The following is a 13414-nucleotide window of genomic DNA, read 5'->3' as shown; positions in this document are numbered from 1 at the left end:
TGAGGTACTAAAAAAGGTATCAACTTGTTTTACTATTGCCAAGTTTAGGAACCAGCTAGATTCAATAAAGGCTCAAGTACCAAGTATGTATAAGTTATCAAGTTCAAGTACCTTTATATATATTAACCATTAACAGAATGATCAATTTACTCTTTCATTTAACATATAAGGACTAATTTATCTATTTTTTTGTAGAAAAATGAATGCAATCTATCTCTTAATACAAAGATATCCAAGTTTAACTCTTAACTCTACAATGGTTTTACCTTGTATTCTATGTTGCACTTTATTTCCACAAGGAAATTTTATCCTTAAAAAAAAAAAAATATATATATATATATATATATATAAAGATTTTTGGCGACAAGTATAAGTGAATTATTGGATATTGTTTTGGTTGAAGAAAACATGCATTTCATTACTTAAGAAATAATGATTACAAATTTGTGGATAATTTTGCATCCAGTAAACATCCTCAATATAAGAAGAAACATGCTTGGCCAGCAGTTTGATTGCCATGTTGGAAAACACAGGATTGGAACATTCTTGCTAAACGATGGCCCAATATTAGACATGTTAAGCCTGTGATGTGATAACTTTAATAGCCTCCCCTTCCACCATAAATTTTTGGTGAGTCAGTTCCACACCTGCATCTTGAATTGTGCGGGAATTGATGCATACCTTTGTGGTCCGTAGCAAAGCAATGAGAGTCCATCGCTCATAAATGGTTGTGGACACAGGCATTTCAAGGATTCCTTCAAGCATGCTTACTTTGCTGTTTGGATGAATACTCAAACCACTTGATTGCACAAAAAAAGAATAATTTGTTGGCATCCATCGTCCCCAACTCTTCCCTAGAAGACCAAATGCATTCACTATGCACGAATGAGAACTAGTATATGGACTATATATGTCTTGTTCTAAAATCATATATCAATCTTAACATAATTCTTTTTATAGTTATATTTAGAATGATTTCCATTTTTAGAATGAAGTTTTAATAATAAATACAATGAAGTAAATATTATTTTAATTTACATTTGTTTTTTTAAGCAATCAAATATATTACTTAGAAGAAAATATGATGTAATTTTTGGTAAAAATCTAATTACATAATTGTTATAAATAAATTAACCTAAAACATCTACAAATTATAAAATTATATTGTTAAAAATTTTAAAAGTGATACAAAATTATCTCAATCTTAATTTCAGAAACGAGGATACCAGTTCCTTCTTAAAATCAGAACCATGGTGCTTCTCACCCCCAAGCTGAGGTTCTCACATCTTCCTACCCATTTTCACTTTACCAAGCTTCGGTTTTGCTTTTCTTCTTCTTCTTCTTCTTCTTCTTCTTCTTCGCAATTCTCTCCTTGGTCTGGTCTCCAAAGCTGGAGAGAGAGCCCACTGAACGAGGACCGATTTTTGGGAACCAGTGGCCCTCAACCTCTGTCCAACACTGAAGTCCCCAACACACCGGTCGCCCTTGAAGCTTTTGGTTCCTCTCTCGCAGAGCTTGGTTCTCTGGTTCTCTCTACCAGTGACCCCCTTACTAAATCCAAGCTCTCTCATTTGGCTTTCTCCAGGTGGCGCAATGAGGGTCTGCCCATTGGGCTCTGCCAGCCTCCTTCTCGACCTGCTCGCCCTACTAACCCTCAATTGGTTTGTTTCCCATTCAAACTTATACCGCATGGAATTGGAGTTTCTGTATAAATAGAATGTGTAATTCATCTTTGTGATCAATTATTCATTTGGGAGTTGCTATTGTTAGGTGAAAAGTGATTATTTTTAGTCGTTTTCCTGAAATGCAGGTTTCTCCAAAGGAGATTCCAGACCCTAAAACCTCTGGCCTGCCTCTTAATGCTTATCTGCTTCACAACCTGGCTCATGTGGAGTTAAATGCAATTGATTTGGCATGGGATACTGTTGTACGATTTTCACCCTTCTATCATATTCTTGGGGACAAATTCTTTGCTGACTTTGCTCATGTTGCTGATGATGAAAGCCGTCATTTTGCTTGGTGTTCACAAAGGCTTGCTGAGATTGGTTTCAAGTAAGTAGAGTTCTCGCTTTCTGCAGTGTGTTAATTTGCTATTTCCTTGTTTAAACGACTTTAATCTCTTTTCCCTTGACTTATTATCAACATATGCATTCTCTTACACTTAGGTTGTACCTTGTTAATCATTAATAAAGCTCTATTTCCATGTACAATCCTTTCCTTTTCAGTGTAGATATGTTATTTCTGCTTGTCTTTTCACATGATAAATAACTAGCATTTGTGTTTGAAGAACCAAAATATGCCATGAATTGGCTCACCTTAACTAATTTACACTCATCGTATGCACTTCCATGTGATTGTTTTTTTTTTTTCTTTTTCCTTTATCTAGTTATGGAGATATGCCTGCTCATAACTTACTTTGGAGAGAATGTGAGAAATCATCAGATAATGTTGCTGCACGTATGGCTGCCATCCCATTAGTACAGGTGATCTTTTACTGTTGACCAACTTTTAATTCTTGAAATAGAAGCTTCCTTAAAGTACTTTATGATTTCATGAAAGTAAATCTTGAGTTCTTTTCTCTGTAAAATGCAATTGCTCAAAATGTAATTGCCCAGCCTGCATATCCTACTGCTTTTCATCTAACTTGAACATTTCACAGCACCCATCTTTGAGTAGTGATTTAGGTGGATTAGATTTCACTCCAGTCTGAGATTTTCATAGCACTATAGTTGAGGACATTTCATTGGAAGTTCCATAAACCTAGATTAACTCAGTTTTCAAGTTTTTGCACCTGTAGTTTCTCATGTCCAATCTAATGCCTTAATAGGCTCAAGTCAAATTCAGGACATTTCCTAAAGAACCATTTATGATCTAGTCTTGGTCGAAGTTGAAGCTTAAAAAAATTGATCATCTGAAATCAAGATTGCTCTTGCTTCCTTTAAGTTTAAATTTAACCATTTCAATGTCAGGTCATATGCATAAAAGTTGCTTCCAAATTCCAGTTACCTAGGTTTTTTATTACCAGTCCAGTAATCTAGCTTGGCTATTATTTTTGAGTTTATAGAACCTTTTTTCTGCTATGCTTCGCAAGTCAATGTCATGGTGCTAGTCAGACCATTTTGTTTTAAATGCATTAGCCATTCTCTGCAGGATTCTGATATCTGTGTTATTATATTTGTTTCTAAATTTAGAAAAGAGTAAAAATTGCAGTTCATCCAGTTGATCCTTCCTCTTATATACCCATATATTTTCCAATTTGTGTTATTTTAGTTTGGTTTGGAAATTTAAGTACTTGTTTTTACGGATATAGGAGGCTAGGGGTCTTGATGCTGGCCCACGCCTGGTCAAAAAAATGGTGGGCTTTGGGGATCACAGGACATCTACCATTGTCGCTAGGATTGCTGAAGAGGAAATTGCACATGTAGCTGTTGGCGTATACTGGTTTATGTTCATCTGTCATAAAATGAATCGTGCTCCATGCTCCACATTTAAAGGTTTAGTAGCATTTTATCACTTCAAGACAGGTTTTGTGTTCAAATTCAATTCCATTCAGGCTTTGCAATATCTTATGTATTTCTTTGAGAAACCGTGCAGAGTTATTACAAGAGTATAATTTGGAGTTGAAAGGGCCATTTAATTACTCAGCTCGAGATGAAGCTGGTATTCCACGAGAATGGTAAGTATGAATTGAGTCATTTGCATGAAAGAAATGTAGATACAAATTTCGTCATATTTATTGATATGGACCTTTGGAAAACCACACCCTAAAAGCTAGCTGTTGAGATTGGAGAGCCTAGGTCCACATAAACCTAACAATGAAATTTCGTGGGATCCAAGTCCAATACTTGGGCACATAGCAGTCTACCACACTCCGCAATCCTAATGCCCACAAGGTGGGCTGGCTTTGTGCTAGCTTGATCTAGCCCCAAGCGAATATTGGATTACCGACGTCACCACCTGCCACACAATTGCAACTGAGAAACATGATGGCTGGTTCTAATACCAATTGATATAGACCCTTGAAGAACCACCCCCCAAAAGCTAGCCTATGTGAGATCCTTGTCCCCTACCTTGCAATTGGGCATGTAACATTTATCCTCATCTAATTCTAGATTTTTAGTCTTTATAACCAGCTTGCAAAGCAATTCCAATTTAGAAGTTATAATCATATGCATATGGCTGTCTTTAACTAGCTGTCTGACACACTGTGTAGGTATGACTCATCGTCTACGAATAAACAAGAGCGTGAAGGGAATTGGAAGAGTAGTCAGCAGCTTTCTGAGGTATGTGATGCAGTATTATACACTTAAATTTGAATAACTTTTTGGAAAAAGGATTGATTTTTCTAAATTGATTACAGGTTTATGATAGGCTTGCTTGTATTATCTCCATGGAGAGTGAGAATTCAAGTTTAAATAGACCATCTGAATGACTTTTATTTGAATAGCCACTGTTAAGATCCCTGTATAAATCTAAATTCTGGAATTTGATGTCCGGTTTTTCATGTAACAAAACTTGGGCAAGATGGCAAGGGTCAGGCACAAAATTTAAACTACTTTGTACATCAACGCAAAAGCTGTATCAAACTAAGGTTTTGCTTAGTATGAAGGATGGAAAGAAGTGATGATGGAAAATTTGTTAATTGTTGGGGTTTTTGACCTGCTCGTTCCATGTTCTATTATAACAAACCTGTTTTACTTCTTGGGCCATTGTGTTTGGCCTTGTACAGATTTGGTTAAGCTAAATTCGGTCCACTTGAGTGTGGCATATTTGACAAAACAGAAGTATGAGTCGACTTAGATACTAAGTCTCAGGGCTGTTTGATAAGTATGAAAGTCTTTTATCTGGGTGATTGAAGTGTTATTTTTTAGAGATATATGTCAGATTTATTCAAGAGAGTATTTCAAGCTGTTGAGGAACTTGTTTATGAAGGCTATTGTGAGGTAAATACTGAAGATAATTAATGGATAAAATCAGCAATTGAAGAGCTCTGGAAGACGGAGCAAGAATTGCATGCAATTGTTAAGGTACACTCCTCCAACTGTCACTGGTTAATTACTGATGTATATGCTAGCCCTAGGTTTAGAGAACGTAGATTTTTTTGGGAAAACCTTAGGAATGTAGCATGCCCTGGCTAATCACCTGGGATTTCAATGATATTCTCACTATCGAGGATAAAAATGGAGGCCTTCCTTCATCCCCTAGAAGATTAATGGCTGATTGCTTAAATGATTGTAACCTCTTTGACCTGGGCTTCAAGGGACCCCGCTTCACATGTTCAAACCTAAGAGAGTTAAGTCAACTTATCCAAGAAAGGTTAGATTATGCCTTCGACAATAACCAATGGAAACTCATGTTCCCTAAAGCATCAGTCATTCATTTACCCTGTCAGATCTGACCACTGTGCCCTTCTTATCTCTTTTTCTAATCCTCAATGGCAACAAAGGACTCGGATGTTCAAGTTTGAAAGAATGTGGCTTGACCACCCAGATTTCCCTGGGATTGTGGATAACTTTTGGAATGACACAACCAACCCTCTTGTAAACACGATCAGAGACTTCACCAGTTTCTTGAGGGATTGGAACCGAATTAGTTTTGGCAATGTGTTTAGCAAAAAGAATAAAATCTTTGCTTGTATCAATGGTGTTCAAAGAGCCTTTGCTAATGATCCCAATGAATTCCTAATCAAGCTCCAACAAACACTGGCCAAAGACTATATGGATATCCTCAAGCAGGAAGAGGACCTCTGGCTCGTCAAAAAGAGACTAAATTGTTAGCTATCTCTTATCTTGCAGGTATACAATTTGTTTCTCAAGAGTGGTAGGACTTACTAAATATCCTTCAATGATGCATAGCCATATTGATGTAATGCGTAGTTTTATTTTTGTTTAGCTTAATCCAAAATGTGTAGGAACCATAGTAGTGGTTTTTTTTTTCTTTTGGTATAACTACAGGTTTTTTCATTCATTTTACGAAGTACTCTTTGGGCCGATGTGGTATTCAGGTAAAGTCCTTCTAATAATATTGATTCCATAATTTGAACTTGATCTAAATATTTGAGGAATTTTACTTTCACTTCTTCCAACCACTTGTTGGTAGAACCATACTAGCATTAATTAATATCTTTGCTCAAGAAAATTTATAAAATTGTTGAAAAAAAAAAGAAAATTATAAAATTATATTATTAATTATTAATTTTTTTTTTAAAAATAATGATCTTTAAAAGGTGTGGGCTATGAGTTGAGTTGAATGTTGATTTAGGATATTTGTCCAATCAAGTAGGAAAAATTCCAAAGGAAAGAAAAAGAAGTGGCTGCTAATTTTATGGGAAATTTGATCCTAAAAGAAGAAAAATGTGCATGGAAGATTCGATGGGTTTAGTGGATACTCAAACATGTCATAAATATATAATTATAAATAACTACATTCAAATCTAAATTTAAACTTAATTATTGACTCAAATATATTGTTTCAAAGAGAATGAAAACAAGAAAGAATCTTTATTTTTGTCGTCTGAATTAAAAATATCTTTTCATTTTTAACATCAGTCATAATTTGACTTGTTAACGGGTTGAAAGGATTTTGACAAAAATATTATGCCTGAAAATGAGTTGGACAAAAAAAAAATAGACTAGTTTAAAATATGAGTTAGACTCAGGCCTTAAAAATTCAAGGTTCAATCTTGACTCAATTCAACCCAGCTCATTTTCTAAATTTGTTATATTATTTTTATATATAATATAATTTATAACACAACAATTAAATCTATAATAATATAACATAAAAATTAAAAAAGTTAAATATGGATATATATAAAACTATAATAAATATAAACATACATTTTAAAATTTTTAAAAATAATATGGGCCTCTATTAGTAATTTATAAGTTTAGATAGGTTTTGGTAAAATTTTAGACCCATATTTCGAGCTAGGTTTTGACAACTATAAAATATATTAATATTATACTTAATTCTACAAGAATACCTCTAGACTAATGAAACCAAAAGTAGAATGGTAGTATGGAACTTGAGAAAAAATACAGCATGATCTCTTCGCATAATACATGGATAAAACCCATAAATCAACTATAAAAAATCAAGTTGTTGATCACTTTATGCAGTATTGCTAACTACATATCACATGTAATTGGAATAAAAAGATAGTTGCCACATAATGCCCTACAACTATTCTCCTACACAACACTGATACTATATCTTTTGCATTGTGACCCATTTTTTATAACACATCAGCATCAGAATTGTTCTTTCCCCACAGGTTTCTCCTGCAATAATCACCCCTTTCTGTTGCACCCTGCCATCATCCTCTCTCACTATTAGCTAATACTATAGAACTGTGACCAACTGATATAGGAAATTTCAACTGCTTGGATTGAGTGAGTCCTGTTCATTTATTGCACTTTTAAAGAGCTAAACTCAAGTATGCATAATGAAACTAATGGTAATTATGATAAAAGGGTTTGTATAATGTGAAATAGAAAAGCAGGATAGAAGCAGCTAGTCAACATTTTGTTCTACAGGACCTGTAACTCAAAAGCAAAATGCTTAAAAATCTGTACCCAACAATGAAACTCAACATGACAACAATGTTACTCCATTTCTGTGACTCATTGAGACCTTGCTGCTTCAAAAACCCTTCACCATTGAGATAACACTGCCCTTCGACAATCTTCAAGCATCTCTTTTGACCCTTCTCTCCTCCATACTCATTTAACATAAAACACTCAAAGGGATACTTGAACAAACTCAAGTAGTGCATGAAAATCCAATACTTAGGTATATCTTCTTTTGATATGAAATAGCCTGAAAATAGAAAAAAAGATCCTACGAGGCCGGCGATCAAAGATGTTCCCATGATGAAATTTGGAACAAGTGCACTAAAACATGCTACAAATGAATTTGACATTAGAACCACTAACCAGACCACCAATGAGAAGTAAAGAAAAGCATTGATTTCCCTCCTCAATCCTACTAGCCAGTATACAGGGAAGGTGTACAGCAGAGCCACAAATAACAGGAAAGGCATGAATACCATTGTGTTTGATATGACATAAGAAGAGACTCTATAAGCTCCCCTTGAGGTTTCTTTCATTAAAATTCTTCTCTCTTGTAGATAAATTGGTAAGCCTTCCGTTGTGGATGAGAGCAAGAAGGTGAGACTGAAGGCGAAAAACCCAATTTGAGTTTGTAGCTTAGATCTCATAGAACCATTACCTGCGTTCATAAATATTGTGCCAAGCACAATCCCAGCAGCTAGAGCTTGTATTGTTCTTGCTATGAAAAGCTGTTTTGTCCTATATATGTTATTAGAAAATCTCTGACATAATATCAGAACCTCCATGAACAGAGGATTGGCATAACAGATATTGTTTTCTTTGACATTACTGAATTGAAGATTTCTTCTAATATCTTCACAATCTTCACTTTCTTCGGTGCTTACGACCAAATCTTGTGTCACTTCAATGGCAAACTCCAAAACATTAACATGGCAAGGAATGGAATGACCTGCAAATTGGAGACGTTGTTCGAGGAGATGCAAGGTCCCATGATGAATAACGGTTCCATTTGATAACAACAAAATTCGATCAAACAGCTCGAGAATTCGGAAACCAGGTTGATGGACAGTTAAAACAATTGTTTTGCCTTGTTTAGTAGCCATAGATTTCAACAACGATACCACATGAAAGGCAGATGCAGAGTCCAACCCTGATGTTGGTTCATCAATCAAAAGAACAGTCGGATCATGAACTAGGTCGACCCCGATTGATACTCTACGTTTCTGTCCACCTGAAATACCACGATTAGATTCCTCACCAATTCTAACATTGGCAACTTCCTCTAGTCCAAGTTCCTTGAGTAACTCTTTTACTCTGAAAGCAGCCTTGTTGTGCTGCTGCCCATCATGCAACCTGAGACGAGCGCTATACATGAGTGTTTCTTCAACTGTTAGAAGCGGGAAGAGAAGTTGGTCTTGTGTGACATAACCTGATACCCTTCGGAAGTGTCCGGGATCCATTGCTTCGTTATTTACAAGAACATTACCAGAAAGTCTACTCAGTGGGATCATCCCTGCTAGCACTTCCAACAATGTTGTCTTGCCAGCTCCACTCGGACCGGCAATTGCCAAGATTTCACCAGGTCTAGCTTCACAATTCACTTTTTTTAAAATGCATTTACTAGCAGTTGCCTCTTTCCACAAAAACCACTTGAAGTCATCAAACCGCCGAGATAACCAGTAGGAAAGGTTCATGGCTTTTATTGTGTAATGGATTTCGGTATCTCTACAATCCAGTGCTTTTATGGGTAGTTCCATTTTGAAGGCACGGAAAGAAGGGCTATGCTTCCAACTCGCTAGGCGCAAAGCTGATATTGATACGACAGATTCACCAGTCTGCAACTCTTTATATCATTTTCATTGCAATGTAGAGGGCTTTGAAATTTTCAACATTTGGCAGGTGAAGTATACCGTGTGTTACATCACCCAAGCACCATTGTCCATGTGACCTGAAAGCTGCAGTTACAATATCTCTCAAAGGCGTTAAATGGGATTTTGGTATTTCCGATGGATGCAGCTAAGATTGCCATTACTTCTACTTACCAGAGAAACTCACACGAGGAAAATAATTTTTTTCTTAAATATTAAAAAAAAACTCTTTTATAATAATTCAAATTTTAATTCAAATTTAATAAAAAAATTAGCAATTAATTAAGCTTCTAAAATACGATTTTTTGTCAAAACACCTACCGAACTATTAAGTGATGATGTGATAATTAATGAGACAGTTGACATAAAAAATGAAAATGAGATGACTAGTGTGATAGATATAGACTTAATTATTAGTTAGAAATTATATAAAATCATATATAAATCATTAAAATGATAAAAATTTATAAAATTTTAAAAGGGCAATAAAAATTAAGTTTTTAATGATATTTATTTCTTTTAATAATTTATATAATCTTTTTTATAATTCTTTTTATAATTTTATAAAAAATTTATAATATTTTAATAATATCTAATATTTTTAAAAAGTGTTAATTGAGTTTTAGCTTATTTAGTATCAGTATTGTAGCCAAAATAAGAGGATGTGGGTTCGAATACGCTAAAGTATGTTTATCTTCCTATTTACGGGTGGGAAGAGGTTATATGTAGTTCGAGTATGTGGGCATCCTTGTACTCGAACAGGATTTTCCCTCTTTGCTCAATAACAACAGAGGAAGCTAATTTGGATAGTGTTTGCATGCGTGTTATCACTCATTGGTAGTTGCTTTATTTGTGCTTTATCAAATCCTGTGAGCAATTGAGTTGCAACTGAATGATATTTCTTCAACACTGCTTCTTTTACCTCGTACTCACCATTCATTTGCTTCGCCACCAATTATGAATTTGTATGGATGACAAGATCCTTTACTCTTAGTTGGTGTGCTAGCTGCAGTCTCGATATCAAAGCTTAATACTCTGCGATGTTGTTGGACATTTGAAACCCAAAAGATAGTCCATACTGCCACTCATTGCCACTAGGATTGATCAGGAGTACCCTTGCTCTCGACCTCGTCTTGCCTGCAAAGCCGTTAACATAAACTAACTAGCTTTTCGAGTTATCAGCTGTATGTAGACCTTCTTAAAGTGGGCTAACTACTAGGTTGCGTACAAAAAATGGAAAAGAGATCTTAGAATAAAGTAAAAATTATTATGTATCATTATATAAATAACGAATTGAATTACTGGTGTTTGCCAATATTCACATGAAATTGTCAATAACATACACATTTAACTTCATAAAATGTTCATTATCTAGTATTTCAAGTTATAAGTTGTATTATTTGCTAGGCCAATAAGCTTCTCGAAAGAACACTCAACCATGAAGTCAGCTAATACCTACCCCTTTATTGCTGTTCTCGGGGCGAACTCCACTCCAAATTCAGCCAATTCAATGCTCCATTTGTCACCCTTCCTGAGGTATCGACTTTGGACAATACGTCATTTATAGGTTGATTAGTCATGACGAAAACAGAATGAGTTTGGAAGTACAAACGTAGTTTGTAAGCTGCAACAATAGAAGCAAAGATACATTTTTCTATGTTTGAATACCTCAATTCACCGTTCTGGAGTACTTTGCTGATGTAGTACACTAGAAATTGGCAAGCACTCTCTGCTCTGACCAATACTACCGTAGCTATCTCCTCTGAGGTAGCAAGATGCAAATAAAGGGTTTCTCCCACCTACAGCGACTTCAAAAGCGGTGGGGAGGTAAGGTGCAATTTCAGTTCTTCAAAGGCTGTTTGACACTCTTTAGTCAATGAAAAGGAGGTTCTCAAGGCCTTGAAGAAAGGGAGGCATTTATCTGTTCTGGATATGAACCTGTTGAGCGCTACTACTCTACTTGTGAGGCGTCGGATGTCATTCACTGTTCGTAGAGGAGACATTTCCAAGATAGCACGGATCTTTTTCGGGTTCACCTATATTCCCCTTTTTGAGATCATGAAACCCAAGAATCTACCAACCTGCACACTGAAAGCACACTTTTCAATATTCTTTTTTTTAATAAAAAAACCCGAGGGTCAACATCAATTTATTGCATAATTTAAAACAAGATCATGGATATCTGACGAATAGTCCATGTTAAAAACCATGGTACAATTTTTGGTCATAGCCCAAGTACAAAGAAAGTCTGCTACTTGACTACAACACCTAAGAGCCCAACTAAAATTGAAACAACAAAAAGATTCCATCATTTTGTACATATCCTGGATGCGATGGCCCATAGTTGTTAAATCAGCATTCCTTCTATTAAAACGATTAACAAGGCTGACGCAATCAGTTTCAAAATCCAGCTTTGACCAACTTTTTGACCAAGCAAAATTAATACTTTTTTCAAGCGCTAGCAATTCGGCCCACTCAATCTGCATTTCTTTCTCCATAATGCCTATCCGTCCGCCAAGTACAAAATCATCGTGATCCTTGGCCACAAGTCCATAACTCATCTTTTTTCCAGTAATAGCAGCGTCAAAATTAATTTTAACTACCCTCGTATTGGTTTCCTTCACGCTTTCTTCATAACAGGTCTAGGCAGCATAGGTTTCTCCAGCAAATTAAAGATGCAGAAGTCATGACTCAAAGTCGCAGCTCTCTCCTAAGTTATTTGGCTTCTTCCTCCTCTCCACGAAAAACATAGTTATTTCTACTATTCCAGACATTCCATAGGACGGTGATAAAGTCAGAAATGGCCTTTTTATCCAGCACACGAGCCAAGTCTTCAATCCAATCGATACATCGGACATAATTCCCATCAAGCAATTTATTGTTAAGGCCACCATACATCAACATCACTCAGGCCACACTTTTCTATATTCAACTTCATGTTGTAGGCTCTTAAAACTGCGAACGCCTCTAATAAGTTCCGCACATGTTCCTCCATTTTTCCACTTTTCACCAGCAATCATCTACACCTCAAGTACGCGTCCTATCTGCTCTCTAAAAATCCTATTTACCAACATCTGATAAGTTGCTCTCACATTCTTGAGACCAAAAGGCATGATTTAATAGTAGAAAAGTCCTTCCTCGGTGATGAAAGCTGTTTTTCCCTGGTTATCATGATCCAACAAAATCTAGTTATAACCAGAAAAGGCATCCATGAAGCTCATGAACCTGTGACCTACAGAGGCATAAACCAAATGGTCAATCGAAGGCAAATGAAAACTACCTTTAGGACACGCATTGTTGAGGTTGGTGAAGACAATACACATTCTCCATTTGTCGTTTGCTTTCTTCACCATAGCCACAATTGAGACCCAATCTGGATACTCAACTTCCTTAATAAAGCCCGTCGATAACAGTTTAGCTACCTCCTGTCTCATGGTTTCCACCACTTGCAGAGCGAACTTCTTCCTTTTTTGCTTAACCATTTTTGCCTCTAGAAGTACATTCAACTTTTGAACGATCACCTATGGTTCCAGGCTTGGCATATCCGCTACTAACCAAACAAAAAATTTGAGTTCACCTTCAAACACCGGATCAACATGCTCTTTTCTTCGGTTGCTAACACTAATGAAATCTTTACAGTCATTTCTTCATTGTCGCAGGATAGTTGTAAAGTCTCGGTGTGCTCTACTACTTTGGGCTTCTTATTTCTCTCTTCATCCCTCACATTCAAACTGTCAAAGTCCAATGCTTGACTTGTTAAATCTGCCCCCTGCAAACTTTGTCCCCCAGTTGCAGGCTATTGTGGTTGTTTAACAGATAACATATGACATTGCCTCGCAATTTGTTGATTCGATCGCAAGAACCCAACCCCTATCCTTGTTGGTAACTTAATCTTCATATAAAACGTTGCAACTACCATTTTTTCCATCCTTATTGTTGGGCACCCAAAGATGACATTGCATGCCATGGGAT

At 36.0% G+C, this 13414-nt stretch overlaps 2 protein-coding genes and 1 long non-coding RNA gene across 4 annotated transcripts; 1 reads left to right on the top strand and 2 right to left on the bottom strand.

Moving 5' to 3' along the window:
• Window positions 1-1169: 1169 nt before the first annotated feature.
• Window positions 1170-4642, top strand: LOC108454415 (uncharacterized). The gene is made up of 7 exons (XM_017752869.2): window positions 1170-1661; window positions 1811-2052; window positions 2387-2483; window positions 3311-3494; window positions 3595-3676; window positions 4214-4283; window positions 4361-4642. Exons 1-7 carry the CDS (start codon window positions 1251-1253, stop codon window positions 4430-4432), a joined length of 1158 nt encoding a protein of 385 aa, XP_017608358.1. The 5' UTR covers window positions 1170-1250; the 3' UTR covers window positions 4433-4642.
• A 2835-nt stretch (window positions 4643-7477) lies between these two features.
• Window positions 7478-9525, bottom strand: LOC128279220 (ABC transporter G family member 10-like). Of its 2 annotated transcripts, XM_053018668.1 has the most exons (2): window positions 7708-9525; window positions 7478-7653 (listed from the first exon to the last, which is right to left on the bottom strand). In XM_053018668.1, the coding sequence occupies exons 1-2, from the start codon at window positions 9329-9331 to the stop codon at window positions 7520-7522; spliced, it is 1758 nt and encodes a 585-aa protein (XP_052874628.1). In that variant the 5' UTR covers window positions 9332-9525; the 3' UTR covers window positions 7478-7519. The 2 variants fall into 2 exon arrangements, with proteins under 2 accessions (XP_052874628.1, XP_052874627.1); XM_053018667.1 differs by having other exon boundaries at window positions 7478-9525.
• Window positions 9526-10695: 1170 nt separating this feature from the next.
• Window positions 10696-11569, bottom strand: LOC108454745 (uncharacterized). Its single transcript, XR_008270562.1, has 2 exons — window positions 11111-11569; window positions 10696-10985 (listed from the first exon to the last, which is right to left on the bottom strand). It is a non-coding gene; the product is annotated as an uncharacterized LOC108454745 (long non-coding RNA).
• Between the last annotated feature and the right edge of the window lie 1845 nt (window positions 11570-13414).

This window comes from Gossypium arboreum, chromosome 9 (genome assembly GCF_025698485.1).
Source record: "Gossypium arboreum isolate Shixiya-1 chromosome 9, ASM2569848v2, whole genome shotgun sequence".
In the NCBI taxonomy this organism is placed as follows: domain Eukaryota; kingdom Viridiplantae; phylum Streptophyta; class Magnoliopsida; order Malvales; family Malvaceae; genus Gossypium; species Gossypium arboreum.
The sequence above is the reverse complement of the archived record's forward strand: the minus strand, read 5'-3'. Positions and strand labels throughout refer to the sequence as shown.

Excerpts from the sequence above, each read along its gene's own strand:
- LOC108454415 (XM_017752869.2), top strand. The coding sequence starts at position 1,251 with ATGGTGCTTCTCACCCCCAAGCTGAGGTTCTCACATCTTCCTACCCAT. Across the intron at positions 2,484-3,310 it reads CTGCCATCCCATTAGTACAG|GAGGCTAGGGGTCTTGATGC; the intron begins GTGATCTTTTAC and ends TTACGGATATAG. Across the intron at positions 3,495-3,594 it reads TCCATGCTCCACATTTAAAG|AGTTATTACAAGAGTATAAT; the intron begins GTTTAGTAGCAT and ends GAAACCGTGCAG.
- LOC128279220 (XM_053018667.1), bottom strand. The coding sequence starts at position 9,331 with ATGGAACTACCCATAAAAGCACTGGATTGTAGAGATACCGAAATCCAT.